Source organism: Myotis lucifugus, unplaced genomic scaffold, assembly GCF_000147115.1.
Source record: "Myotis lucifugus unplaced genomic scaffold, Myoluc2.0 scaffold_285, whole genome shotgun sequence".
In the NCBI taxonomy this organism is placed as follows: Eukaryota; Metazoa; Chordata; class Mammalia; order Chiroptera; family Vespertilionidae; genus Myotis; species Myotis lucifugus.
In genome coordinates, this window is record NW_005871333.1 from 731,605 (window position 1) to 759,456 (window position 27,852).

The window sequence follows — 27,852 nt, forward strand, 5'->3', positions numbered from 1 at the left end:
GGTAGCAGCAGGAGAGGTGGTATGTAGCTCAGTAGCCCCGCCAGTTCTGTCCATTTCAGACAGGACAGGACTGAGGTTCCCTTCTGCCCACAAATTATCAGGCCCTGGGCCTCAGCAACTCCAGGGTGGTCTGTGGCTTCAGTCCCAGCACAAAGCAAGGCCTACACTTCTGGTCCGAGGAACTGGGCAGGAAAAGGCTGACATTCAGATTCCGTATTCCATCTTCCCCAGGCCCAGGTCTGGGAGTCCTTTTAGGCATATTTGGTTGGTCTGGCCCTCCCCTTGCTCTGGCCCTCCTTTCTCTGGGCTTGTTCCCAGGGGGTTGGGGCTGGAGGCCTGCAGAGACATACTGCCTGAGCCCTGACGGGGCAGGGTGAGGGGCTGCTGGCCAGTGATGCCCCAAAGCTAGGCTGGGCACAGAGCCCAGCAGGCAGACGTTGGCACTGGCGTGACATCATACCCCTGGGTAGGTGCCAGTTCTCATGCCGTCACTCGAGACCGGATTCGGCAGAGTGGGGGCGGGTTGGGGGGGGGGGCTGCCTCTGAGCACAGAGGTAATTGGGACCACTCCTCTGTCCACTAGTGGAAAAGCCCCAAGTTCTATCCCCTCTTCCTAGGTCCAGGTGAGAGTAAGCTCTCTATTTTGTTCCTCTTCTGACTTTTGTGCATGGAGTCTTAGGGGCAAGAAAAAAAGTATTAATGGAAGAGAACAGGCTGGGGGGCAGAAAGCTGGCATCAAGGGCAGGAAGCGTGTCCTTGCGAACAGAAGACCCGAGCTGTCAGGTAGAGCTGCTGGTGTGGGGCCAGTGGTGCTGTTGACTCATTCCTCCCCAGAAGCCTCCAACAAGTCAATAGCTGCCTGGCATAGGGGCTTGGTCTGGCAGAGCCCAGAGGGAGCTGGAGCCCCGCAGAAAGGGGAGCGTGCATCCTCTGGGACTGGTCTGAATGTCTTCCCCGTTCCTGACCTGGACTATCTATCCTACGGCTAGAAAATGAGACCAAACAGAGGGTTCTATAGTGTAGACCAGCTGGGGCTACACGCAGCATCCTGAGTCCCCAGGAGTCTCAAGTGCAGGGCAGAGCACTGGCAAGCGCCATAGGTTCTAATGCCAGCTCTGCCACTGATGATGTGAGACCTCAGTGCATGTCCCTCTCCTTGCCTCAGTTTCCTTTTCTATAATATCAGGGGCTGGACTGGATGAGCTCTTACATCCTGGTTTAATTCAGACTCCAGGGAAACCAGTGTCTGCAGAAGCTCAGCTGCTCCCACAGCAGGACCAGGTTGGCTAAGATGCATGGAGTTGGGCCTTGGGTCCTCTGAAGACTGCAAAGGCCCTTAAGAAAGGATGGGAGAAGGCTGACTCAAATTCTGCAAAACACGGCAGACCTTTGCCCAGGCCGCCCTGTTCCTGACTCTGGCTTGGTCCAAACTGAATGTATCAGACACTTCTTTTGAACCATTTCAGATCTTGATTCACTTATCTCTTACTCCAGCCACTACAGCAATTCAACCTGATAGATTCTTGCCTATGCCACATCGGGGGCTGCACTGTGGATGCTCTACTTGGGGACCATGCATGTGCAATTTGGTAGTACATGGACATTAACATCCCACGTGGCGAACCTTTAACCAATGAGTTGGCAGCTAGTGGATAAAGGTTTCTCCTTTTCTCCAGAAAAGCCTACTCACCTATTTAGTCCTAAGAGGCATTTCAAAGAGCTTCCCAGTCAGTTTTAAGGGACTGAGCAGCTAGGTGCCTTAAGCAGTGTCCAATTTAACAATGTGTCCTTATATCAGCTCTCCCTCCTCCTTCCCCCATGGGCCCTTTTAAAGTACTTGCACAGAAGTTTCAGGTTCTGCTTTTTGGAGAACCAAGGCTAAGATAGTGGTCCATGTTCAGATTTTTTTTAAATGGATTGGTTTTAAAGAGGTGAAGGGAATGAGATGGAGAAGCATCAATTCATCATTCCACTTATTTATGCATTCATTGGTTGCTTCTTGTATGTGCCCTGACCAGAGATCGAACCCCAAACCTTGGCATATCAGGACAAAGCTCTAACCAACTGAGTAACCCAGCCAAAGCTCATGTTAAAGTTTCTGGCAAGTGGAACAAACCCAATCCAAATACCTCTATAAAAAGAACCGCTTGCCCGGCCAGTGTGGCTCAGTAGTTGAGCGTACACCTATGAACCAGGAGGTCACGGTTTGATTCCCCATCAGGGCACTTGCCTAGGTGCTAGGCTCCATCACCAGTAGAGGGTGTACAGGAGGCAGCCGATTGATGATTCTCTCATTATTGATGTTTCTCTCTCTCTCCCTCTCTTTTCCTCTCTGAAATGAAGAAAAAAAACTATTTTTAAAAAAGACTAGCTTGCTGTGCCTGGGTTGCCAACACTCAGAGAACACTCCAGGCAAACCCCTGGAGCCTTAAAGTTTATTAACAGTTTTAAGTCTCTAAAGCCTTCACAGAGATAATCCCTACACTTATTCTGTGAAATCATATAACTAAACTCAAGTTCTAAATGAGGAAACTGAGGCTCAAAGAGGTTTATTGACTTATTCATGCAGCTACTACTAACTGCTATGGCTCTGAGATTCAATCATGGTCTTCTGATTCCAAGTCTGAAATCTCTACTGTTTAGGAACTACTGTGCTGGGATCTAAAAGCAACTTGGTGAGCAATTTCCACCTGCTCCCTTTCCTTTTAGTTTGATCCAACTGAGCAGCAGGAAAGAAAAATCTGAAAGGTTTGGAAAAGCCTGAGAAAAGTGCTACCCAGAGTTGCTTCGGGGCTGAGCTGTTGGCACTGCCTCAGAAAGACTGCAGGTGTGGAGCCACGGGGCTGCAGCCCCGACAGACAAGTATGTACATGATTAAGCTACATATCTGCACTTGGGCCCCTTGGAGCTCCAACTCCTGCCCTGGTCAGCTGCAGGTGCCTTGAGTAGGGACTATCCTTCCCTCCTTATTCTTTTTTTTCTTTCTTTCTTTTTTCCCCTCCCTATTCTTAATGGCCAAGAAGGGGAACCTTCCTTCCGGCAGCTAGGGGCCCTGAGGGAATCTGAGGCTGGGCAAAGGGCCCAGAGTGTCAGTTCCCATCACAGCCACACAGTCCAGCATGAGTCACCACACACGCAGCCAGGTGAGTCATACAGGCTGACGGACACTCTGAGGACAGGACATAGGGTGGTTGGGCACAGGAGGCTGGAAAGGGGCCGGAGGGCGAAAGAATCCACCTTTTGGACAGTCCCCCAATGAGGTGTCTAGTGCTGATGTGAAGCTATTCTAGTAACAGGATCGCTGTTCCATCCTGGTTTTCAGTTTACTCCCCCACCTTTCAAGTCTTCCTCAGAAGCCCTTGTCCTCATTAGAATCCTGTTCCCTTCCTCTAAACATGGTAACCCGCCCCCCCCCCCCCCCCCAACACCGGCTTAAACTCTTCACTCATGTACAGTCCCATAGTCACACTCCTTATGATTCTTCCCCCTAAAATAACTTATCTCCGTGCCTCCCTTACATGAGCTAATCGACAAAACGAAAATGATAACAGTAACAAATGCAGGTAAGTCACTGGGTTATCTTTGTGAAGTTGCTACTTAATCACTGGATTTGGAGTAAAAATAAATCCTTGGTTAGTATATTGTTTGGGGATTCGTACATAGGTAGTAAAACCATGAGAAAAGCAAAGAATGATATAAACAGAACTCAGGGCAGTGGTTGTCACTTGGGAGTCTGAACGAGGGACAGGTGCACAGGGGTCTCACAGCTGGGTGCTCATGGAGTGTCCAGTTTTGACACTGAAAGTGTACTTACATGTCTTAATCGTTCTTTTGTGTGTTAAGATGTATTTCACAATAAAAAATACTAAGGAAAACAACACTTATTACCTCTGTAACCTAATGGGGATCGAGTAGTCCTAGCTCATCACAGAGCTTTGTGGGGACAATGTGTGTGACCGTGACTTGCACAAAATGTCAGAGGACCGTGTGTTGCGATTAGTTTTCTAAGGTAAGGCCTCCTGGGCCAATGCCTTTATCGTGACGGATGACTCCTCGGCTCCTACCTGACGGCTAGACCAACTATGCATATCCCTTCCCTAAGGGGACCCACCCTCCCAACCAGACAGGAGACAGCCAACTCTGCAAGGGGGCTGAATAGGAGGGACAAGTGAAGGGGGGCGGGCAAGCGGCTGCCTTCCAATCAGCCGCCTCTGGCCCCGCTCGGGTCCAGGGCGCACTCACCGGCCGTCAGGACCTGAACTTTCCACGGGTGGGCGTTCAGGGCCCGCTGGTATGCCCGCCAGAGCGCCATGCTTCCTGCCGAGCCAAGAGGAGGGGTTCAGCCCACGGCCCGCCCACAAGTAGAGAGACGCTGGGCTTTCCCTGGGGCCCATCCCTCTCCCCCTCCCGCTCCCATGGCCCACCCTCGAGGGGCTCGGGAGGATGCCCCCTGGACAGCTTCCGGTCAGAGGGTAAACAGGAAGGCCGCGGGGGACTGTGAAATGCTGGCGGCAGCCTCCCGCCACCGCACCCCAGCCCGGGAGCAGGGCCACCGGGGGCCTCCGCCCCACGAGGCGCTGCTGAGGACGGGCTCGCTCCGGCTTTCCGCAGAGCCTGGCCGGTCCCCAGGTTCGGACTCTCAGTCGGAACCAGCCCGCATCCTTCCTGAGTCCAACTCCATGCGGGACACAGGGCCGGTCCCTCCCGGGCCTGGAATGACCACGTGCGCCGTGGGCGTTCGCGGCGCGCTGCGGTTTGAGCCGCTCCCGGCGGACCCCGGACGACTCACCTGCGCGCAAGCTCAGCCCCTCCACGTGACCTGGCGGGAGGCGGGACTTCCGCCGCGAGCCCCGCCCCTTCCGCCTGGCTGGGCGGAGGCTTTCCCCCGCGGCGGGCGCAGGGACGGGGCGGACTGCTTCGTCACTGCTGCTCGTGGACAGCGGTCAGCTCGGCCGGAGCGACGGGTTTTCCCAGTTGACTAAGCCCCAAGCCGGCCTGGGCGTGGCCCCGCCGGTCACGCTTCCCACCTCGGTCCGACCTGGTCTCCTCCTGCCCTCCCCGCCCCCGCCCTGGAACTGGCCAGGGTCCTGACTTCTGTCTCCGTCTGTTTGGAAACTACAAGCCAGTTAATTTAAGCGTGTGTGTCATTTGTCTCAAGGTTCTTCTTTAGCCGCAATTGTGAGCTCCTGAGTGGGTGGGACTGGGTATGTTCATAGCTGCCTTCCTCATAGCAACTACTGCAATGCTTTGTCCACAACAGCCTTTAGGAATGCTGCATAAAGATGACTCCTGCATTGGGATTGGAGCCTTACGAAGTTTAGGTACTGGTTTCTTTTTAAAAAAATGTTTTAATTTTTTTGAGAGAGGGAGAAACATCGATGAGAGAGAAACATCCATCAGCTGCCTCCTGCACGTCCCCTGCTGGGATCGACCGGCAACCCAGTCATGTGCTCTGACTGGGAATCAACCGGCAACCTTTCGGTGCCCGGGAGGACGCCCAACCCATTGAGCCACACCGGCTGGGCTAGGTACTGGTCTCTGAACTAGTGGCGGGGCAGCCCTGGTTATCACTAGACTTGAACTTAAGGCTCCTTATCTGTGAAATAAGGGGGTTGGACTTTAACAAACTGGGCTCCAGTTTTACGGGTTTATGTTTGTGAGGATGGCTATCCCTACAGATTCTTCTTTATCTCAGCTTGTTACAAATATATATATACTTATAGAAAGAGCCACTTTTAAACAAAAGGGCCCACAACTAAAAGTGTTGGGGATTAGGTGATTTCCTAATTACCCTTTACCGCTCTAACATTCTAAAATTTTGTGAATATAGTGAAACATCCTCCTTAGGGAGGTAGAAACTCTTCCAAGATCCTTGGCAGTGGATTTGTTAGCCTTTGCTAACTATATCCACGAAGTCCACACTTCAGGAGGCAGCCATGTCTGATTGTTTTTCAGGCTCTCTACCTGGCTAACTGCAGCCCCAATATACTCAATTCCTATATGATTAAGACAGGGAGAATCCTGTCACAGATACTGGAATAAGGAAGCAAGAGAATTCAATGTCGCAAACCTTTAACTAAAACCTTTTACAAGCAAAACACCATAATAGAGTGGATTTACACTAGTAAATAGACCAAATGTGGCAGGTTGGGAAGTTGTATTCTGATGTCAGACTGTCCAGGTTAAAATCCCAGTACCATCGCTTAGTTCTATGACCTTATTCAGACTGGTTAACTGCTCAGAATCTTACCTTTATCAAGTAAAATAGAGTAAAACCTGCATCATATGATTAACTGACATATGCAAAGTATCCAAAATAGACCAAGTGCTTAATAAACACTTGTTTATCCTCCTCCTTTTCTTCCCTCTTGGGGACACACGGAATAATTTTTACTGGAGAAATCTGGGAAGCCCCTTAGTGAAGGTAGAATTTGAGCTGGGATCTTGAAGAGTGCTTAGGTGGAGAGGCTAGAAAAGGACACTCCCAGAGGAGGGACTAGTGTGAGAACAGCCACAAGGAGAAGTGCAGAAACCTATGAATAATATAAAGTGGATATATTGGGAGGGAAGGTTAGAAAGGGAGTGGCGTGGAGAGAAAGGGGTTTATGTTAGAGAAAGCAAGGCTGAAAACGTCTTTCTGATTTTCTTCTGGAGGTCAAGACGGGCTGACACTCAGCAGCAGGGTTGCCAGCACCCACCTACAGCCTCAATAGCATGGGTCCCCAGGTCCCATCCTTTTTGCCACTGAAAGGGGGATTTCAATAATGCAGTGTCCAGGGACTGCTGTGTAAGATGTGGGAATTTCTCTGCAGTGAAAGGCAATTCCTTTTCAATCAGCTCAAAAAGAGAACTGGCACAACCTGAGCTGGATCACAATAGGATGGTGCAATACTTGGCTCTTTTGCACTGACGTGGGCTGTGGTTCCTCTGCTACTAATGGTCTGGGTTGCCTCCAGGTCTGTTTCCTCTTCTGTACAGGAAGGAAATTGAAGCACTTGATTCCTTTCTTAAAGGTTTTCTGACATTTGATAAATTCCTTACACTTAAGAGGCAGAAAGCTATTCCCAGATATCTGGCCAATCAGTCTAGAGTGCCAGAGGGCTTTGTTCCAGGTAGGCACTAAACTTATTTCTACTCCCTTCAAATAGCAGCTGGCTGTGTATTTTTCTCTAGAATAGTTGAAGTCATCTACTTACCCCAAACCTCAGATTGTACTCTTATACATTCCAAAACTATGATTTGCCTCTTTCTCATTGCTGGGTATGTCCTAGCTTAGGAAGCAGTATTGCAGTCATGAGCCTGCAGCACCCCACAAAAGGGTGTTAACAAGATGAGCTGTAACAATACAGCAGGTCCTCAAATAACATCATTTCATTATAATGAGATGCCATAGGAACTTAAATCTTGTTTATATCAATTCACCTATAATAAAGTTGGTTTCCTTATATGTTGTTTAAAGTCACAGAACCTTGCCCTGGTTGGGTAGCTCCGTTGGTTAGAGCATCGTCCCAATACACCAAGATTGCGGGTTTGATCTCCAATCAGGGCACATAAAAGAAGCAACCAATGAGTGAATGAATGAATGGAACAAAACAAAAAAAATCGATTCTCTCTTTCTCTCTCCCTCCCTATCTCTAAAAATCAAGACATTAAAAAAAAAATGTCACACAAGCTATTGATAATAAGTGTGGACTTACTGTATTTGGGTTCTAAACATCTATATATAGGGTTGAAATAAAGTAGTTAAACATGTTTAATGTGACAGTATCATGAAGGGTCAAAAATCATAACGTGTAAAAGAATGGTTAAGGTAACTGAGATATTTAATCTAGAGAAGGAAAGACTTGGGAAACATCTGATAGCTATTTTAAACACTTAAAAGGGCAATCACAGGTGGGAATTGCTAGAATTCCTAATACCAATGGTAAAATCTATAGAGGTATACTCTGACTGGATATAAAGGAAGATGTTTTAAAACATGACTGTCTAGGAGTGTTCAAGTAGGGTCAGATGACCAGTGATCAGGTATATTTCCTAAGCAGGAGCAAGTAAGATCTGAACCACCATCCTCTTGGTGGTGTGTGGTGTTCCTCAGTTAAAGAACCACTATAAGCAGCTTCAGTCCAACAACTTGCTACCCCCGCCCCCATGGGCTTGCATGTTGGTTACTCTAAACAGGAAGCTGGCAGGGCAGTAATACTGGATCCTGGGATATAGTCAGACAGAAGCCTTCCTGCAGATACTCTTTCCAGTTTTCCAAACACCCACTCACATGTGGTCTCAAAAACACCCAGTACCTTTACTTAGCTTTACCCACTTCACAATATGCTCAATATGAGCAATTTGACTCCCAAGCCTAGATCAGGCCTGAGTGTTTCTTGTGAGCCAGTTTTAGGCTAAGGAGCCTTGAGAGTTTGTGGAGGGCAAGCCTCCCTGCCCACAGGGGCCATGATGATAGCTGAAGTCAATGAAAGGAGAGGTATCTAAGGAATCCTGGGAGGCAGGTCTAAAGGTCCAGGCCTGGCAGCATCACTGTCCAAGAAGGCCCAGTTTCTATGGTCTATGCCTGGGGCCATTTGTTCTTGGCAGACTTCATTCAAGGGTCTTGTGTGGACCACGACTAGGGATGGGGCAGAAGGCGATGGCTGGTTGAAGAGAAGCCAGGCCCTTTAGTAGGGGAGGACGATTGGAACACAGCATTGAAGTGGGCTCGGCTTTCAAGCTGCATACGGTGGCCCAATGGGGAGGTGAGTCCACGCACAAAATGGATCCGAACCAGCCCTGACTGCCCCCCAGATACGAGCCATCCATAGGAGTCCAGGTTTGGGCTGAAACGTACCTGTGAAGAGAATAGAAAACAAAAGAGAGATGCTCATAGTTGGTGTTTTAGGGTGAGTCTCAGCTGTGAGAGCAAAAAACCTGGCCACAATCTAACAGGATAGGACCATGAGGGGGTGAGAAGACAGTGAACAAAGTAAGTTCTTGAAGATGAGTTTTCCAGAGCTATTTCCCTCCTAAGCCCTCTTGGTTGCTTTTCATCTCCCATTTCACTGATCACAGGTCCAGAGTTGGGAGAAAATGAGAGCGACGGGTGGAGAAGATAAGAGGCAAGGTTCTTACTTTATGAATAGCCTCCAGCTGCAGCCTGTCCAGACAGAGCTGAGCCTGCCCCTCTCCCTCCTGCATCCGCAGCACTGGTTCTCTACGGAGCAGATCATGGAACGAACCCTGGGGAGGGGAAGTGTAATGAGAGACAATGAGCAGCTTCTTAGGTTTGCATCTTTGAGCTGGAACTCTTTAGGTTTTCCTATTATATAAGGACTAAAGTTTTCTACTTTTCCTAGTGCCACACCCATTCTCCTGGGCCAATTTACCAAATCTGTGTCTTGAAAGAGCAAGTAATGATGGTTGACGGTTTCAGCATAAGTTCGAGCCTTGGGTGGGTTGAGGGCTCCAGATGCAGCAGAAGAGTGGTCTTGACCTTCAGGACTATCCTGATACGGCATCAGATCTGCTTTATATATAGGCTAGAAAGGAGACCATAAGATTAGGTCTCATGAGACTGAAGACAAAATGAAAGTAAAAGAGAGAAAATTGATTTGGGGCAGGAGAGACTTAAAGATGGAGAAAGTAGTATGTTTAAACAGATTTTCAGATGAACTAGGGTAGGCAATATTATGTGTAACAAGATTTCCGGGGATAATACCTGTGCAACCTGGTATTAATTTGAGCTAATCTGTAGTACTAATTTGGGAGGGCATGTGGATTAGGAACTAATAAATGGTGCTGCCATTAAATACTCATATACGTACAAATCTTCGCTCTACAGGTCGCTTGACAGTTATTGGGTTCAGTGCCATATCAGGCAAAATAGCTGCAATGAGCTCCCCGGATGTATCTCCTGCAGCTATTGTCCCAAGCCAGTCGGATCCTGAAAGACTCTAATAAGAAGAGGCAGATTCCTTCAGTTCTGTGAACGGGTATAACTGCAGTCTCAGGGGGGAGAAACACACACACAAGTGAGTTTATCATAACCCATATCCCTGATGATACAGTTCCCACACACCTATCTTCTTCCGTAAAAAACTACTACCTCTTCCCGACCACCACTGGATGAGTAAATGAATCATTTTCCTGTATAATGAAGATTTCAAAGAGAGGGGCTCACCCAGACAGTGCCTTTTCGAGGAGCAGTGAAGTAGGCCTTGAAACCAAGGTAACCAGCATCAATATAATGAATTCCACAGAGTCCATAACTATAAGAGAAAGAGAAAATGAAACCTTCCTTTTTCTAAGATTAGATCCATTTCTTCTCCCCATGTCCTTCCAGAATTCAAACTACCTCACTGAAACAATTCTCAACCCTCCTCTCCCACACAACAATCTGGAACACTCTGGCACCCCAACCCCTAGGGTCTGTCCCCTGAGCTTCTCCTATCTCCATCCTGCCATACGAGGCATAGCAGTTGTCCTGCGCCACAGTGACACCATTGTAGGGGAGCAGCCAGGCCAGCTCTGTACTCAAGAAGCGCTTGATAGCATTTATTGGTTCATAAGGTCGTCGAAGGTCCCAGAATTTGATTTTCCGGTCGCTCCCTGCAGACACTATGAAATGACTGTGGAAAGATGAAAGATGAGGGAGAAGTTAAAATCTGAACCAGTCTGGAAGAGTCAGCTTAACCCAGCTTCCCCTCCCATCTCCACAACTCTCCTATTCCAACCTGTTGGCTTTGCACCACTGAAGGGTACGCACAGCCTGGTCATGGGCTAGGAAACCCTGGAAGGGGTAGAGCTTCAAAGAGCCATCAGAGAGCCGAATCCGCTGCAGGGGCGAGTTAGTGGGAAGGTTCCAGAAAACCACCATGCCTGAGGTAGGGACAGAACATGTAGGTATTAAGGCAGGTTCTCTCTTCCTTGCTCTAATTACTTTATCTTCTACCCTCATATCTGATCCTCTATGAAATGACATAGGGATAATGATTAGTTAGTCCATTCCCTCCATAGTTTAAAGACTCAACCTGATACTTCAGTTCCAATTCTAAGCAACAAAAAAGTAATATCGTAGTCTGGGACCTGTAGTTAAAAGATTGGTTGAATGCACTCAGTAGCCTCTACTTCCTACTAAATATAAGTAAAAGGATTTTGAAAGAACATAAACTTTCTAAGAGAGGGCTGGCAACCTATAGCCTATGGGCCAAATATAACCTGCCACCTGATTTGGTAAATAAAGTTTGACTGGAACACAGCCCACTCATTCATTTACCTAATGTCTATGGCTGCTCTCGCTTTACAATGGTGGAGTTGAATAGTTCCAACAATGGCCAAATAGCCCATAGAGCATAAAATATTCACTATCAGGACCTTTACAGAAATGTTTGTCAACTCTGCTCTAAGACAAAGAGAATAGGCAAGGAGCCAAAAGCCACAGAATGTAGAGAACAGAAAACAAATGGACCAACAAAAACTAACTTGGCTGACCCAAAACAAGTTGACCCCGACCAGGCTGGCAGAGCAGGGGATAATAAAAAATGTAACTTTGATTAAAATAAAAGATAAACTGCGTTGGCCAATGTGGCTTAGTTGGTTGAGCATCGTCCTGTGCACTGAAAGGTTGCTGGTTCGATTCCCAGTTGGGGCACATGCCCGGGTTATGGGTTCATCCTGGTACAGGAAACAACCAATCGATGTTTCTCTCTCACATTGATGTTTCTCTCTGTCTTCCTCTCCCTCTAATATCAGCAAAAACATATTTAAAAAAACCCACAAACTAATGAACTGTAGAATTTTAATAAATAAAAATTTGGAAAAATATATGTAGCTAAAACCTCCTCTATACATAAACTCAGGAAATGTAACACCTATGAACCTTTCTTGAAGAAAACGTATTGACAGTGAATTACAGCTAAGCAACATTAATAATTCAGCAATGGAGGGAGAGACAGATGAAAGGAGTGGTAGAGACTTGCAATCATTTCAATATAAAATTACAATTAAGTAACTTCAGGAATTAAGGCAGCAAAGCAGCATCAAGTTTCATGTACCTTGACAATGTAAGACTATCACCAAAAGAAACACAATTAGAAGATGGTGGAAGAGACAAGGAGAAGAAACATAACAGTGCAATTTCCTTACCTCCCCAGCAGAAAGGCTACTGATAGTGTCTAAAAATAAACTTGTCATTTAAAAACGACAACCTAATACCTCCAACTACTTAACGTTATTTATAATTTTTATTTTTCCCTTTTAATCTTAAAAGTATCTTTAAGGAACTAATATCTCTGTGGTAAAGGAACATTTATTGGGAGTTTAGCTAATCTTTCAGCTTCACTTTTCTACTATAAAATTAAAGTATAATTACATTTAATACCTTTTCATTTAAAATTGCTATAGTGTACGATCCCATTTCTTTTTAGCTTTACATATGCACAGAGAACTATATGAAATTATGTTTGTCTACTCAATTATTTTTCTGAGTAGAAACATTCCAATAACTTTTCTCTTTCTTCTTTGTATTTTTTTTACATTGCCTGAATATTTATAACTATGTAATGCCCAACACTCAACCAAAAAGGAAGCAACAACCCAAAGCAAGCCTAAAGAGCAATAGCTCCGTAGGTTTGGTTTTGTTTTTTACCGTTGTAGTATCCAGCAGCCAGGTGGTGGTGGGGCCGGGTGGGCATCCAGGCCAGGCTAAGGCACTGACCACACTCAGAGGGGTCTGATACCTGCACAGACCCCACCTGAAGGGTTGCCACACATTGAACCTGCAGGGACAGAAGGGATGGGACCAGGGTTAGGAATACCTATTGTTTGGAACGAAGACACAAATTAGTGTTCAATCCAACAGGAGAGGAAGGTCCCTCAGAGTTAGAAAGCGACTCACTATGGAATCAGTAAGGGAGGCTCTACAAGATGGAGCCTTGGGTAAGGCAGCAGGTTCCTCACTCACCTTATAGATGGCGGGTTTCATTGCATCTGTGAGGAAAAAAGAGCAGAACTGATACTCTGGATCTAGAAGACCGAGGTCCTAATAGGCCTTGCTCTTAGATCAGCACCCACCCTTTCAATAGTGACGTTCCCTTACACTCTTATCTTTCCACCATCAAATGTACGAGCCCACCTTTCTCTGCCCCATCTTCTGCTTTCCTCCAATTATACCTGATAGTATCCTTTCCATCAGAATGGCTAATCCCTCCACTCTGCTCTCTTCTCACCATTTCCCAAAGAACTTTGCTCTCTGGTTACCCATCCTATCACCTGCATTATTCACTTTCTCTCCTCCCACTGGGTCATTCTCATGTTCACACTATTGTCTCCTATCTAAACCAACCAAACACTACCCTGTTACGTGTTCCCCTTCACAGCCAAACTTCCTGAAAGAATTGTTTATCCATTTTGTCTTCACTTCTTCACCTCCCAGTCCCTCCTCAAGCCACTCCTCCACCTGCTCGCCAACTGTGGGCCTTCTCAGGGTTCAAACCGCGGTGCCCTCTTCTTTACTCAGTACAGTTAAAAAACAAATAAATTCAACCAATAGGAGCTGCCTCTACCTGACCCTCCTCTTCTTGCTCATATTCAGCTCTATATTCTCTCCCTGTTTACAACAGAGTGTGTTTCTATGTATGGGTGGTGTTGAGGACAGGAGAGGCTGAAGACAACGTTAGGAGAACAAGAGTATGGCAGGAGAGACTGGCCCCACTTGTCAGCCTCAGCCTTTAGCAGTCCTTACACAGCCAACTAACTGTGGCCGCAGAGGAAGAGGCTTGAGAGCAGGGAGAACAGGGAAGAGAGGGAGACAAAAGTAATGTGATGAAAAAGGGCAGTTATAAGTCTGCAAAGGAGTACTGCTTGTGGGCTGCTGGAGAGAGAGGTCAAGTACAGAGCGTGTGAAGTCAGAATGGAAGGTGTGACTGTGCAAGGCTTTGTACTATAGAGACTGGGCCAGAAGAGTTTCAGGGGAGATGGACAGGCCCTACAATGTTCTGGCCATGGCTACAGCAGCCTCATTCTCCTTGCTGGGCTACTCACCTGGGGGCTGCTGTGCCAGCAGGGCCTCAGGATGGGGTAGACTGAACAGCAGCACCTTCCCATCTGAGCAAGCAAGAGCCAAGAGACCCAGCCGAGGCAGGAGAGGAGCCTAGAGGGTGAGACCAGATCTGTGCTGAGGCTTGCTGCCTTCAGGAGCCTCTCAGAAAACTTCTGAGGTTCTAGTCTCTGAAAATATGATATGAGGTTGCTAGAAAAAAATGCCATCCACCCCTCTCCAAACTCCGTTCCTCCTACTCTGGGAACACCCAGAGCCTTTGTCCTGGCGCTAGTCCAAGGGCCATCACATAATCAACTGGGAGGTACCTTCCGAGGGGTGCCTGGAAGTTCCCATGCTCCACTGGGGCAGAACTTGAGGTCCCAGATGCAGCCGTGGTCACAAGCAATCCCATAGACGAAGTGAGCCCTGTTGCCAGGACTGAGGAGAGAAACCATATGGGGAGAATGGGTAGGAAGAAGGGGGGCCTCGGGCTGCTCGAGCCTGTGTACTCCCCCAATTTAAACCAATCCAAGTCTCCCCCACAACCCAAACCCGGTCCTGCCCACCCTTCTCTCCTCCTCAGGCACCCTCCACGGCAGTGTCCCAGCCCCACCTCACCAGCTTTCTTGCTGCAAGGTCCCAAGGCCCCAGAGCTGGAGTAGCCCAGGACCTGAATGAAGTTGGCTCAGTGAATGTGTCTCATTCATGTCTGGGCTGGAGAAAAGGGCCACATACTGCGAGGCTGCTGCCCCCTCTGGCACTGGGCACCAGTCCAGAGCCCAGAGCGGTCCCCCTGTGAAGAAGGACACATCCCAGCGCTCTGGGTGTGCTGTGATCGAGCTAAATCTAGAGAAAAGTCAAAGATAGAATGAAAAAGGGAGTTAATAAAAGGTAATGAGAAATTCATAGGTGAATGGATAAATAAGCAGTGATACATCCAGACAAATGAAGTATTTGTCCAAACCCACAGAATGTACACACCAAGAGTGAACCCTAATGTGAACTATGGACTTTGCGTGATTATGCTATACCAATGGAGGTCATCGATTCTGGTGGTGAATGTTGATAGTGGGAGAGGTTATGCATGCGTGGAGGCAGGAGGTATATCAGAAATCTCTATCTCTTCCTCTCAATTTTCCTGTGAAGTTAAATTGCTCTAAAAAATTTAGTTAAGAAAAAGGTAATGAGGACAGAATGGGAACTCCCCTGGGAGTTAGTATGAACTGGCTTCAGCAAGGGCCAGAATATCAAGAACAGTCTACAGGTGAGAACAGTCCTAGCTCGCATTTGTATCTTCCTCCTTTCCCTCCCAGTCATTCTGTTCTAGTTCACCTTCAAAGATGTCAGGCTGTGCATCCTGGTTACTACAATGTTCTCTCCAGGGCCAGTCTGTCAGGGACTATCTGAGTATAGATGAGCTTGTAAACAGGTTTGACCTCAACCTCCATAGTGTCCCTCCGTCTGGCCAGTAGCAACGAGCACTGCAAACTAGAGGGGACTGACCAGATCTACCCAGGACTCTGACCCTTGGGATCAACGGGACCAGCATCAGGGGAAGAACAGGGCCAATCTGCCTTCCCTTTCAACATTTATTTTTCCTACTTCTGTCTCCTAGTGTTAGAAAAAGAGATGCAATCTTCACCTGTTTATGCGGTAGAGTGTGCCATCTTCAGGAAGTCCTTCACGTTGTACAGAAAACAGTGGAGACTTCTCCTCCTGGGGCAGGTAGGGAGCTGCCTCACTAGGGAAGGCAAAGGGAACAACAGCCTGAGTTGGGACGTTTCTCCTTTTCCAGGATTCCCATCATAAATCTAGATCCTCTGTCACCCTTCGGTCTCCAGTGGCATCACCACCCCGCCAAGGCTTCAACGATGTCTCTTCAACTTACAGTTCAGATAACAAGTGCCACTTCCAGGCTAAAGGAATCCATTCTGCAAACTCCCAGTATGAATGCTTCTGTTCTCGGCTAGAGGGACAGAGAAGCCTTAACGAAGGAAGAGATCAATTCTAAGCAGTTCTGCCCCATAAAACTTTCCGTGATAATGGCCCTGGCCAGCGTGGCTCAGTGGCTGAGTGTCAACCTATGAACCAGAAGGTCACAGTTCGATTCCTTGTCAGGGCACATGACCCCTAGTGTGGGGTGTGCAAGAGGCAGCCAATCAATGAATCTCTCTCATCACTGATGTCTCTCTCTCTCTCCCCCTTCCTCTTTGAAATAAATAAAAAGATATTAAAAAAAAAAAAAAAAAGGTTACCAGTTCGATTCCTGCTCAGGGCACATGCCCCAGTTGCAGGTTTGATCCATGGTAGAGGGTGTACAGGAGGCAGCCGATTGATGTTTTGCTCTCATATCAGTTTTTTTCTCTCTCCCTTCCTTTCTCTCTAAAAGATAAAATTAAAATAATCAATTAAAAGAAAAACTTTGTGCCCTAACTGGTTTGGCTCAGTGGATAGAGCGTCGGCCTGCAGACTGAAGGGTCCCAGGTTCAATTCCGGTCAAGGGCATGTACCTTGGTTGCGGGCATATCCCCAGTAGGGGGTGTGCAAGAGGCAGCTGATCGATGTTTCTCTCTCATTGATGTTTCTAACTCTCTATCCCTCTCCCTTCCTCTCTGTAAAAAAAATCAATAAAATATATTTTAAAAAAAGAAAAGAAAAACTTTGTGATGATGTGAGTGACCTATTATCTGTCCAATATATGCGCTGGTAGCTGGGCACTTGAAATGGGGCTATTGCAAAGGAGAAACTGGACTTTTAATTTTAAATGGCTACATGCAGCTACTGCCTACCATAACAGACAGCACAGCTCTGAAGCTTCTGCCTTTGGAGCAGTGTTGTTTATTTATGAATGTCTTCAGTGTTCTACCCTGTGAGTGCCCGCCCTCTTTCTCACAGCCCCACTTCTAGATCATTCTGTGCACTCCACCACCACCCTTCATCCCCAGGCCCCATTCCCCAAGTCTCACAGGTCCTTGGTGAGATGGAGGCACTTCCAGACAGGAGCCATGATGTGATTGGATAAGCCATTGGGAGCCATGCCCCGGCAGTGCAGCTTCTGCTTCTGGGATTAAATGAAGAAAGTGTCAAGGAGAGAATTTTATAGCCAGAGAAAGTTCCCAGGACACAGCTTTCTCAGCTTTTACTTTTCTTGGCACAACTTCCCCTCTAACCTTTGCCATATCAGAATCTCAAAAGGTTTATGTTATAATCATTACAATGACTTCTCCACCTTTTGCTCCTACTCCATCAAAACTGCAAAATCTGCCCGGCTGGTGTGGCTCAGTGGTTGAGCATCGACTTATGAACCAGGAAGTCACGGTTCGATTCATGTTCAGGGCACATGCGTGGGTTGCAGGCTCCATCCCTAGTGTGGGGTGTGCAGGAAGTAGCTGATTGATGATTCTCTCTCATCATTGATGTTTCTCTCTCTCTCTCCCTTTCTCTCTGAAATAAGTAAAAAAATATATATTTTAAAACTGCAAAACTGTTATATGTTTTTTGAACATTTTCCTTGACGTCTCCACACATTGAATTTAGAGGATTTCCATTTACTTCTTAAAACTCTTGCCCTATGGAGTAGTCTTTCCTTATTCCTCCCATCTTTCTAATATTCCTTTGCTGGTTCTCCCTCCTCTGATAGATTTGGTCTCAGAGACGTTCTGACTTCTTTTCCACCCTCTATACATGCACTCTTGGTCATTTCACCCCATGTCCCAGCATTATACCTGGTTATAAAGTTTGACTACCATCATCACCCATTTATCAAGTTTACATTTTAAACTTGTAAACTCAAACTTCACTAGTTTTCAACTTTTCTACAAACTCTAGATCCATACGGTGGTGCCAAGCAATATTAGAGCCTGAGTCAAAAGGAAAATCAGTAATACAGTCCCTCTCTTTATTTAAAATTTGGTATTTTGGTCATTATAAATTGAAATTAATTTTGATTTTTAAAAATGTATCACAATATTTATCCTGATTTCTAAGAATTTGGTGCTCCCTTAAATGGTGCACTTAAGACAAGGAAGGCACTGGTCCCATATACAATTATGACTGGTGACCAGAGGTCCCCAGGATGGTCCACGGTCCATATGTAAGTGAGCTCATCACCTGCCCATCTTTGCCTCTCCTGCGTACCCCACTCTTTCTATGTGGGATGATGAAAACATCTTGGAAATGGATAGTGTTAGTAGTTGCCCAACATTGCGAATGCACTAAATGCCAGTGAACTATACATTTTTAAATGGTAAGTTTTCAGTTATGTAGATTTTACCACAATTAAGCACACACCTTTAATGGCTCCTACCGTCACTCCTTTTATCTTCTCTAGTTTAATCCCCACTTCACCCAAAGCCTTATGCTATAGCCATAATCGATTTCTGGGAAAACCAATCTCTCTGGCAAACTTCCATCGACCTTTTAAGACCTAGCTAAACTATCGTTCCTTTGTGAAGTCTGAGCAGTTGACTTCCCCCACCCCCCATATGGCCAACGCATTTTGATCACTCCTGGTCTAGCACTTATCACACTGAACTTCGTGAGGCAGGACTCTGCCTTATTCACATGTGTGTTTCCTAGCTCCCAGTAGATGCTCAATATGTTTTGGGGTTTTTTTTTAATATTCACTGGAGAGGATTCTTTTTCCACTGATTTTTAGAGAGAGTGGGAGGGGGAGAGACATAGAGAGAGAAACATCAATGTGATAGAGACACATCGATTGGTTGCCTCCCGCACATGCCCCAACCAGGTGGAGATCAAGCCTGCAACTGAGATACAATGCCCTTGACTGGAATTGAGCCTGAGACCCTTCAGTCCGTGGGTCGACGCTCTAACCAGTGAGCCAAACCGGCTAGAACAGATGCTCAATCGATGAATGAATAATCTTGTTTACTTACACCCTTAGCCCCTGCAATCTCAACTGTATTTGAAGTTGTTTCTTTCTTCTTTTACCTCTTTTGTCATCATAGTTATTAGGCCAAAGCCTTCCTTCTGGGTACCCTCTTGACCCCCTAACAATCCTATAAGTTCCCTCATTCACTTTCTTGCCCATTCAGGTTACCCCTGAAGTGGATCCTCGTGGGGTGCTTCGGGGCACAGCAGGCTCCGGGTCAGATGAGCTCTCACTTGGGACCTCACTTTCTTCTCCATCTTCAGCCTCAACCTTGAGAACAAAGTCTTCATCTCGTGCGGTGTCGTCCTCTTCTTCTCCACCTTGACAGACTGGCTGTTGCCGGATCTTCTTTGGTTTGGTGGGGCTGCTCACCTTGGGGCTCTCGGGACAGGACACTGGAGCAGGCAGGGCTGTTGAGAGCTCTTCAGCCAGTTCCTGAAGATACAGGAGTGCCCTGTGGGGTAGGGCAGAGTCAGAGACATACAAACACTGAACAAGAGCCCACTTCTTATTTATTTATTTATTTTTTTATTAAGAGCCCACTTTTCCAGACACTTGGTTGATTCTTATTGCACTGGATCCTCACAGTGACCCTGTGAAGCAGCTATTAATTTCCCCTTCGCTTCTGATAGATAAAGAAACAGAAATCCAGGAAAGTTAAGTGATGGCAACAGAAAATAATAGAAAGGTGTGTATATAAACCAGGTCTTCTGACTTCAAGTCTCAAGCACTTTTCACTCTACCACAGCCAAAAACCACTGATGGCAACAGAAAGTAATAGAAAGAAAATCCTAGACAGACAAGTTAGCAACAGATTAAAGTTGCCGAAGTAAAAGCCAGAAAATTGCTCAAGTCCCCAGGACCCAGACACCATGCCCGCTTACCTCATCACAGTCTTTTCATCTCTCCAACATCTGACCCCCCCCAACCCCCCACCAACATGTGCTCCAATCCTTACACTTGGGCAGCCCTTCGGCGGGGTCGTTGCCCAGGTGGGGTCTCAAAGTCCTCAGGGGGCCTCTTTGGAGCTGGAGACTCTGGCTGGTCTAGGCCTTTGGACAGCTTCAGCAGCAGCAGCTCTGCCTTGGTCTTTCGACCTCGTTTCTTGGGCATGGGGGTGGGCAGAGGGCTGGATTGATCTAAGTGACCTGGAGCCAGAGGGGCTGGTGGAGGATTAGGTTGTTGGGGCCTTTTGGGGCCTTTCCGTGTCCTACCCCCTCTCTTCCGGCCAGGCTTGGAGGCCCGAGGCTTTGAGACCTTTGACATCTCCGAAGAAAGATCTGTAGAGAAGAATACGTGTCTGTGAGATGGGACCAGAGCTCAAACCTCTTTAGAACAGACTACAACATACCCAGGTTTGTTAGACCTATGAACTCAACCTGCTGTCTTTCATCTTAAACTAAGCACAGGGAGAGAAAAAGATGAAAAGACACGGTACATACCTTGCTGTTCCAGTCTGGACAGGCTTTCCTGTTCTGGAAGGAGCTTTTTCTCATCAAGAGAGCCCTCAAATCCAGACAAAGAGGTAGGCAAGGACATCTCTGTGGAAGCCTCTGTACTGGCTGTTTCTGCAGTGGTCCTGACATCAAGCTGATTTAGCACCTCTGGTCCAGGAGAGTCCACTACAGTCACGTTCCCCACGGGGCCGGCCTCCCCCAGGGCGACATAGCCGACCCCGCAGGTATCCATCAGCACCCCCTAAAATGGTTGCCCCTGCACACAGACATACAAATGAAGAGAAGGTGAAAGCTATTTGTACTGACTCAGATTTTTCTACTTTCCTCCCCCCATTGCCCCTCCCACAACCAGAAACCTAAGCTTCCTTCAATAATAATTACTAAACATCTTCTATGTCAGGCACTGTTCTAGGAACTGGTGTTATGACAATAAGCTAGACAAACAAGGTCCCTGCCCTCATGAAACTTACATGCTAGTGAAGCTGATAATAACAAACAAATAATACAGCTACCATTTTTTTAAAACACTTGCTATGTGCAAGCACTGTAGTAAGTGCTTTATTTACATTATTTAAAGCTCATAACATTTCTTGTAATGATACTGCAGTGAATGTCTAGAGCTAAAAGCCATCTTTACAAATATTAGTCAAGGAACAGATTTATTTATTTATTTATTTATTTTAAAATATATTTTACTGATTTTTTTACAGAGAGGAAGGGAGAGAGATAGAGAGTTAGGAACATCGATGAGAGAGAAACATGGATCAGCTGCCTCCTGCACACCTCTTACTGGGGATGTGCCCGCAACCAAGGTACATGCCCTTGACCAGAATTGAACCTGGGACCTTTCAGTCCGCAGGCCAACACTCTATCCACTGAGCCAAACCGGTTAGGGCAGGAACAGATTTATTTAAAAACAAGTAAAACAGTTCTCTTGTGCCCTGTCATCAGTCTTTTACCTGGGTGGGGGAGGTGGTAGGCTTTGAGACAATTAAGGAACATCCTACTACATTAAGAGACTTTTCCCTGCCCTGGTCGGTAGCTCATTTGGTTACAGTGTCATCCCGATATACCAAGTCTGCGGGTTCGGGTTCATTACCCGCCGGTCAGGACACACAAGAATCAAGCAATTAATGCGTAAGTAAGTAGAACAACACATCGATGTCTCTCTCAAATCAATATATTAAAATATTTGAGAAAAAAAGAGGCTTTCCCCACATTGAAGAATGGATTTTAAAACGGTCATGAATCTTCATTTTCTTCAAACCTAGAAAATCAGCTGTATAACCATGGACCAAAGTCAACTGATGGAGAGAAACAAAACATTGATACCAACCAAAAACCTGAGCCACAAAGAACTCTGCCAGGGCACAGTTTTCAGCCAGAAAAACCTACTTGCCTGGGTCAAAGGGGGAGAAATAGTTCAAATATGAGGAGGGAACTCCCCATAGGTCTGTATGTGTCTTCAGAATAAAGAAATCATCAGCCTCAGTAGAGAAGTTTGCTAATGAAAACACCATAAGAAATATCGTACAAATTAAAAGTTCACAACAACCTAAGTGGATTATAAATTGTAACAGCCAACTCTCTAACTCAGGTGTTAAGGACACACTATAACCTCATGTGCTAAAGATAGAATATAACAATGCCAAAGTAAATGGAGGTCAGTGAGAATCTATCTGCATTGTTCTTTGGTAAATAGCAAGCCCTGACAGAACTACTCCATTCAAAATTAGTAACAGCCTGGCTGGTGTGGCTCAGTGGTTGAGCACTGACTCATGAACCAGGAGGACACGGTTTGATTCCCTGTCAGGGCACATGCCCAGGTTGCAGGCTCAATCCCGGGACCCTTCAGTCCACAGGCCAACACTCTATCCAGTGAACCAAACCAGCTAGGGCCATCATTGATGTTTCTATCCTCTCTTCCTCTCCCTTACTCTCTCTGAAATTAATAAAGCTGAAAGTAAAAAGAGGAATTAAAATATACAGGGAAAATGTAAGCAAAAAGGAGTTTTGATGGCAATAGCAAAGTTGAATTCAGGGGGAAAGGTATTAAATGGGACAAAAAGAAAGTACTTTATAATGAATAAAACTTCAAATCATATAAAATATATAAATATCATAAAACTTTAGACATCAAGTAACATAGTATCAAACACATAAAGCAAAATCTTCAGGAAATGCAAGAACTACTTTCTTTAATCATTGGCAGTTCAAGTAGGTAAGGACAAAATGTGAATGATTGTTGCCTTCTCTATTGGCCAAGGTCTAGTTGCATAGAACAGAACCCTTTCTAGTCAGTTCGAGCTAAAAGGGATTTATTAAAGCGTATGAAATGGTTCATAACAGTGGTTCTCAAAGTGTGGTCCCAGAACTGGCAGCCTCAGCATCACTTGAAATTTTGTTAAAATGCACATTTCCAGTCCTATCCCAGACCTAATGAATTAGGCACTCTGGGATGGGGCCAGCACTTGTTATAACAAGTCTTTCAGAAGACTCTGATGCACACTCAAGTTTGAGAATTCCCTGCATTGGGAGGGTTGGGGGGAAACCAGTTTAGGAAGAAGTGTTTGCCAAATTGGGAAGTTGTGTTATAGCTACTGATTGATGAACCACATGGCCTCTCCTATGCCATGAGGGGATCCACTTACTGAATCAAGAGCCGGTTTGGCTCAGTGGATAGAGCGTTGGACTGCGGACTGAAGGGTCCCGAGTTCAATTCCAGTCAAGGGCACATGCCTGGGTTGTGGGCTCGATCCCCAGTAAGGAACATGCAGGAGGCAGCCGATCAATGATTCTCTCTCATCACTGATGTTTCTCTCACACTCTCATTCTCCCCTCCTCTCTGAAAAATCAATAAAAATACACTTAAAAAAGAAAAGAAAGAAAAAGAAGCCCCTGCCACAGCTATGGCTCCATAAACAAGTTGCCTCTACAATCAGAATGTGACCAAGTGAATGGGGAAGACACTGCTCCGGCTCCCAAATCCAGAACCTCTCCACTGCCACCATCTGCACCAGCAAAATGCACGCACGCTGGCCTGCCTCTCCCCTCTCTAAGCTCAGGTCCAAGTTTGAGTTCCTTAAGAGCACATGTGATCGGCAAGACCTAGATCACATTCAGAATCTTGGATGGTAGATTCCCAGGGAATGAAACCTCTAGCTTTCCAGGCTCTCAAGTGGAGGTTGCTCCTTTTCTCACACCCCACTTACCCCAGGTTAGAAAGTGGGATCAGTGAATTCTCAGTTCCTCTCCAATGCCACTGCTTGACAAACAGTCCTTCCTCTTTTGCAAAAATCCTGTTCCTTTGAAGCTCGTGACATTCAGCTAAAGCACTGCTAATCGCTCCGCTGTCACACCCTGGACCCTGTCAGCACATAACACCTTTTAACCTCCAAAATCACTAAGACATCCACTATCTGATCACAACCTCCCGTCATTACAGCTCAACTGCTATCATGGTATCTATTCTTCAATCATATCTAGCCACTATTCATTGATCTCTCCAATTTCTCCCTGTGGCAGCAGCCACATCCAATCTCGCTTAGATTTCTTTAATCAGACTCTATTGACATTATGAACTTCCTTTCTTTCTGTCTTTTGTTTCACAGGTGTGGCAAAACTCAGCCTTAGATGAACCAATCATCCACCTTCTTCATTGTGTGCATCTAAGCTACTCAATCACACTTCCTCTCTTAGTCACTCCACACCCTCTCTCCCAATGTCTGACCCCCTGGTTCTCAGCAGATGACTTTGCCTCTGGTTTCTGAAACAAAACTTAAAGCCATTAGATGGGAAATACCTCGATTTCTTGCAAAGTAGCCTAATCCTCCCTGCATCCAGACTCCTCCCTCACGCACTTTCTAAGGCCACACCTTCCATAGCGCTCAAGCCCCATTTTCTGCCCTCTTAAGGGAACTAGTCATTTCTTCTTTTCCTCTCTATGTGCATCTTCCAAAAAGCATTGATCTCTTTTTGTTTTTTGTTAATCCTCACCTGAGGATATTTTTTTCCCATTGATTTTTTAGAGAGAGTAGAAGGGACAGATGGAGGGAAAGGGGAGGGGGGAGGGAGAGAGGGGAGGAGAGAGAGAGAGAGAGAGAGAGAGAGAGAGAGAGAGAAACATCAATGTGAGAGACACACCGATTGGTTGCCTCCCCTACATGCCCTGACTGGTGCCAGGGATCAAATCTGCAACATAATAATCAGGTTGAAGGGTATGCATATTTTAAAATTAATAGCCCAGCCAGTGTGGCTTAGTGGTGGTTCGATTCCCAGTCAGGGCACATGGCTCGGTTGTGGGTTCAATCCCCATATGGGGCATGCACGAGGCAGCTGATCAATGATTCTCTCATCATTGATGCTTCTTTCTCTCTCTTTCTCCCTTCTCTGAAATCAATTTTTTACAAAAATTAAAAATAATAATAAAATTTAATAGATAATGCCAAATAGTTCATCAAAACAAAAACCAATTTATAGTCCCACTAACTATACATAGCCATTTTACCAAACCCTTGCCAATCTGGTCGGTGAAAGAATTCCTCCGTATTTTATTATTTTTATTGACCTGATAATAATTGAAGTTAATTCCTTTTTTTTAAAAAATATATTTTATTGATTTTTTACAGAGAGGAAGGGAGAGGGATAGAGAGCTAGAAACATCGATGAGAGAGAAGCATCGATCAGCTGCAACCAAGGTACATGCCCTTGACCAGATGTGCCTGCCACCAAGGAACATGCCCCTTGGACCGGAATTGAACTCGGGATTCTTCAGTCCGCAGCCCGATGCTCTATCCACTAAGCCAAACCAGCCAGGGCACAAAAGTCCCTTTTAAAGATTCACTGCTGCCGAAACCGGTTTGGCTCAGTGGATAGAGCGTCGGCTGCGGACTGAATGGTCCCGGGTTCGATTCCGGTCAAGGGCGTGTACCTGGGTTGTGGGCACATCCCCAGTAGGAGGTGTGCAGGGGGCGGCTGATCGGTGTTTCTCTCTCATCGATGTTTCTAACTCTCTATCTCTCTCCCTTCCTCTCTGTAAGAAATCAATAAAAAAAATTAAAAAAAAAAAAAAAAAGATTCACTGCTTTAAAAGGCAGCAGCAGGATACGGTGGTTAATTTCCATTTATGATTTCACAAAACAAATTTTGGACACAAGTGAAGGGTGTTTAGTAAATGTGGACTAAATTAATTTACAGTTTATAAAATTTTACATTTGCACCCCAACTTGTCTGGTTTCCAAGATACTCCAGGCTGCCTGCCTGACCTCCTCAGCGAAGGAAACTAGATAACACTGTTCCTCACATATGGAATTACGTGAAACTCACTGTTTGGTCTAACATACTATTTCCCAAAGTTTTGGTACAAGTGGTGGTATGCAAAATTATTTTAATGGTATAAAAATGAACAATTTACTCGACTGTGTTTTTATTTTAACTTGCATAAAAAACTAGAACAAGCCCATGAAACTTCATGGGTTCATCTATATTGCTTAGAGACTAAAGCACTTAAACTTTAAAAATGAATCAATTTAAAGAAAACTCTTGAGAACATAATAGTACAGTTGGTAAGAATGGATGGCAAAAGTGCTAATGGCACAGGAACGACTTAAGTTTGCGTCACAATGTGCCGCTGGGCGAAGAGGCTTGGCCATCCCCTGCACCGCTCTCACCCAGGGCTGGGTGGGGTTGCCGTCGTCATCTCTGCCTCCCCAGCCAACTCGCCCCGGGAGAAACGGGCCCGACCAGGAAACCTCACTGGCCCTCGACTGCGCCAATGAGGTTGCAGCGCGCGGGGCACAACCCCCAGGGTTAGAGGAGCCTCGCGGAGGAAGAGGCTGGGACCCAGCGGGATGAGGAGGCTGAGCCGGGCGCCCGCCTGCCCTCCCGCAGCCCGGGGCGAGGGAGCAGCTCTCAGCATAGCCCGTGCTCGAGGCCAGCCCTGTGCTTTCTAAGGTCGAGGACTACGGTCGGTTCGCAGCGTCGAGGGGGTCATGTCAGCAGCGCCCAGGCCAGGACACAGGATGCTGTGTTCCGGACACCGCGTGAGCGAAGAAGGCAAGACCGCGGTTTGCAGAGATGGGGGATGCACTCTTGCCACGGTGGGTAAGGAAGTGGGGGGCATGATGGTTTCTAGAGCGGCCCCGGGGCTGGAGGTCGCGATGCTGTCTGTGCAGAGTGGGGATAGCGGAGCCAATATTTTAGCGCCACCGAAAAAGGAGGAGGAGTAATCGTGGGGCCCCCCGCACACCCCACGGCTGTACACTCACCCTCACCAAAGTCCTTCCGGAAGTCCAAGTTCGAAGATGGCGCCGCCCGTCTGGTCGCGGCTTTATGACGTCACCCTGTAGCTCCTCTTCATTGATGGCCCATCCGGACCGCCCAGGGCAGTGCACCAGGTAAACACGTGAGTTCGGTTGGGAGTTTGTGCCAGAGAGTTTTCTGTTGCACTATGTATTCCACAATGCAATGCGGCGAGCGCTCCCGAGCCCTGCCCGAGCGGGAGCAGCTCCTGGCTCAGCAGCGCCGAGGCTGCTGCACGGCCTTCTGGGAGTTGCAGTGTCTGAAGGTGAGATTGGCGCCTGCGCGGTGACGCTCGCCGCGCCCACTCGGTTCCCACGCGGCCTCTCGGGGTACGCGGGGTGTGCCGCTGTGGAGTGTGCTGCTGTGCAGTGTGCTGGGTTTCCTTCAAGACGGCTGGGCCCCTGGCGGCAGGGCCAGGACGGGTGTGAGCATTTACCGCGACGTTGGAGCCGAAGACAGAGACCGGGAGACAAAGGAATCCGTGAAGCGGGCGCCGGGAGGCCGCGGGGCCCCGCCCCCTCCCGCAGATGCGGCCGCTGGTGAAGTCCAGGGTGAAAGGAGAGGGAAGGAGCGGGAGAAAAGCCTGACGTGGGGACCCTGCGCGCGAGTGAGACTCCGGCTTGGACACTGGCCTTGGTTCCGGCTTTGCCCCACTCCCTCACTAGGTGCTGGGATGCGGGTGAAGAAAGAATGTAATGAGTTCTGCCCTTTCCTGAAGCACTTGAAGCCATACAGTTTCACGGGTCTCCACGAACAATAGGAGAGCTTAGGATGTATGAATACATGGGAGGGGTATGGTAAAATCTTTTTTCTTCCCCAATCTGTGGACGAAAAGGAGCCAATGCTAACCTGACTAACTCAGGGAAGGCCTGCTTGGCAAACTCAAGAGACTTAAAGTAACCACAAAGGATGGTCTGAAATTAAAACCTTTAATTACAAAGTAGTTGATAGTGTGTAGTCGTGTCCTAGGCCAGTATCTTCCTTGACAGAGATCAACTTTGATCTTTACTGAGCCAGCCTATTTTTGCATCTAAGATAACATAACTGGAATATCAGGGTAACTTGTAACTTCCCTTTTTCCGGAACCCTCAGGGCGAAGCCAATGCACCAGGGTGACAGGGCAGAGACCACAAATCCCCTCGTTATTATCATGTTAATTGTTGACTTAACTACCCTGC

The 27,852-nt window shown here is 46.9% G+C and overlaps 2 protein-coding genes across 8 annotated transcripts in view; both read right to left on the minus strand.

Annotated features, from left to right (window-relative positions):
• The window catches only part of MPV17 (MPV17, mitochondrial inner membrane protein), a 10,773-nt gene extending 5,928 nt beyond the window's left edge, over nucleotides 1–4,845 (minus strand). For 2 of the 3 annotated variants that reach the window (XM_023763463.1, XM_006099820.3), the window contains exons 1-2: nucleotides 4,790–4,845; nucleotides 4,243–4,317 (exon numbers count right to left, since the gene is read on the minus strand). In XM_023763463.1, coding sequence (XP_023619231.1) covers nucleotides 4,243–4,312 — 70 coding nt within the window. In that variant the 5' untranslated portion in view covers nucleotides 4,313–4,317; nucleotides 4,790–4,845. The other variant, XM_014465298.2, reaches the window with a different exon arrangement.
• A 1,481-nt stretch (nucleotides 4,846–6,326) lies between these two features.
• Nucleotides 6,327–27,174, minus strand: GTF3C2 (general transcription factor IIIC subunit 2). Of its 5 annotated transcripts, none has more exons than XM_006099822.3 (19): nucleotides 26,641–27,174; nucleotides 20,360–20,630; nucleotides 19,876–20,197; nucleotides 19,086–19,371; nucleotides 16,993–17,087; nucleotides 15,915–15,992; nucleotides 15,669–15,767; nucleotides 14,645–14,872; nucleotides 14,353–14,464; nucleotides 14,029–14,137; nucleotides 12,950–12,975; nucleotides 12,635–12,764; nucleotides 10,722–10,866; nucleotides 10,455–10,616; nucleotides 10,169–10,256; nucleotides 9,813–9,941; nucleotides 9,375–9,527; nucleotides 9,121–9,228; nucleotides 6,327–8,839 (listed from the first exon to the last, which is right to left on the minus strand). In XM_006099822.3, exons 2-19 carry the CDS (start codon nucleotides 20,604–20,606, stop codon nucleotides 8,621–8,623), a joined length of 2,736 nt encoding a protein of 911 aa, XP_006099884.1. In that variant the 5' UTR covers nucleotides 20,607–20,630; nucleotides 26,641–27,174; the 3' UTR covers nucleotides 6,327–8,620. The 5 variants fall into 5 exon arrangements, with proteins under 5 accessions (XP_006099884.1, XP_023619223.1, XP_023619224.1 ...); XM_023763455.1 differs by having other exon boundaries at nucleotides 12,884–12,975; XM_023763456.1 differs by lacking the exon at nucleotides 9,121–9,228 and having other exon boundaries at nucleotides 12,884–12,975.
• Nucleotides 27,175–27,852: the final 678 nt, after the last annotated feature.

Bases quoted from the DNA above. Each gene is read 5' to 3' on its own strand.
- GTF3C2 (XM_023763455.1), bottom strand. From the start codon at position 20,606: ATGGATACCTGCGGGGTCGGCTATGTCGCCCTGGGGGAGGCCGGCCCC. The intron at 17,088-19,085 runs GTAACCTGAATG...ATTTAATCCCAG, and splicing joins CACGAGGATCCACTTCAGGG to AAGCAGAAGCTGCACTGCCG. The intron at 9,942-10,168 runs GTGAGCCCCTCT...TCTTCTTATTAG, and splicing joins CTCGAAAAGGCACTGTCTGG to AGTCTTTCAGGATCCGACTG.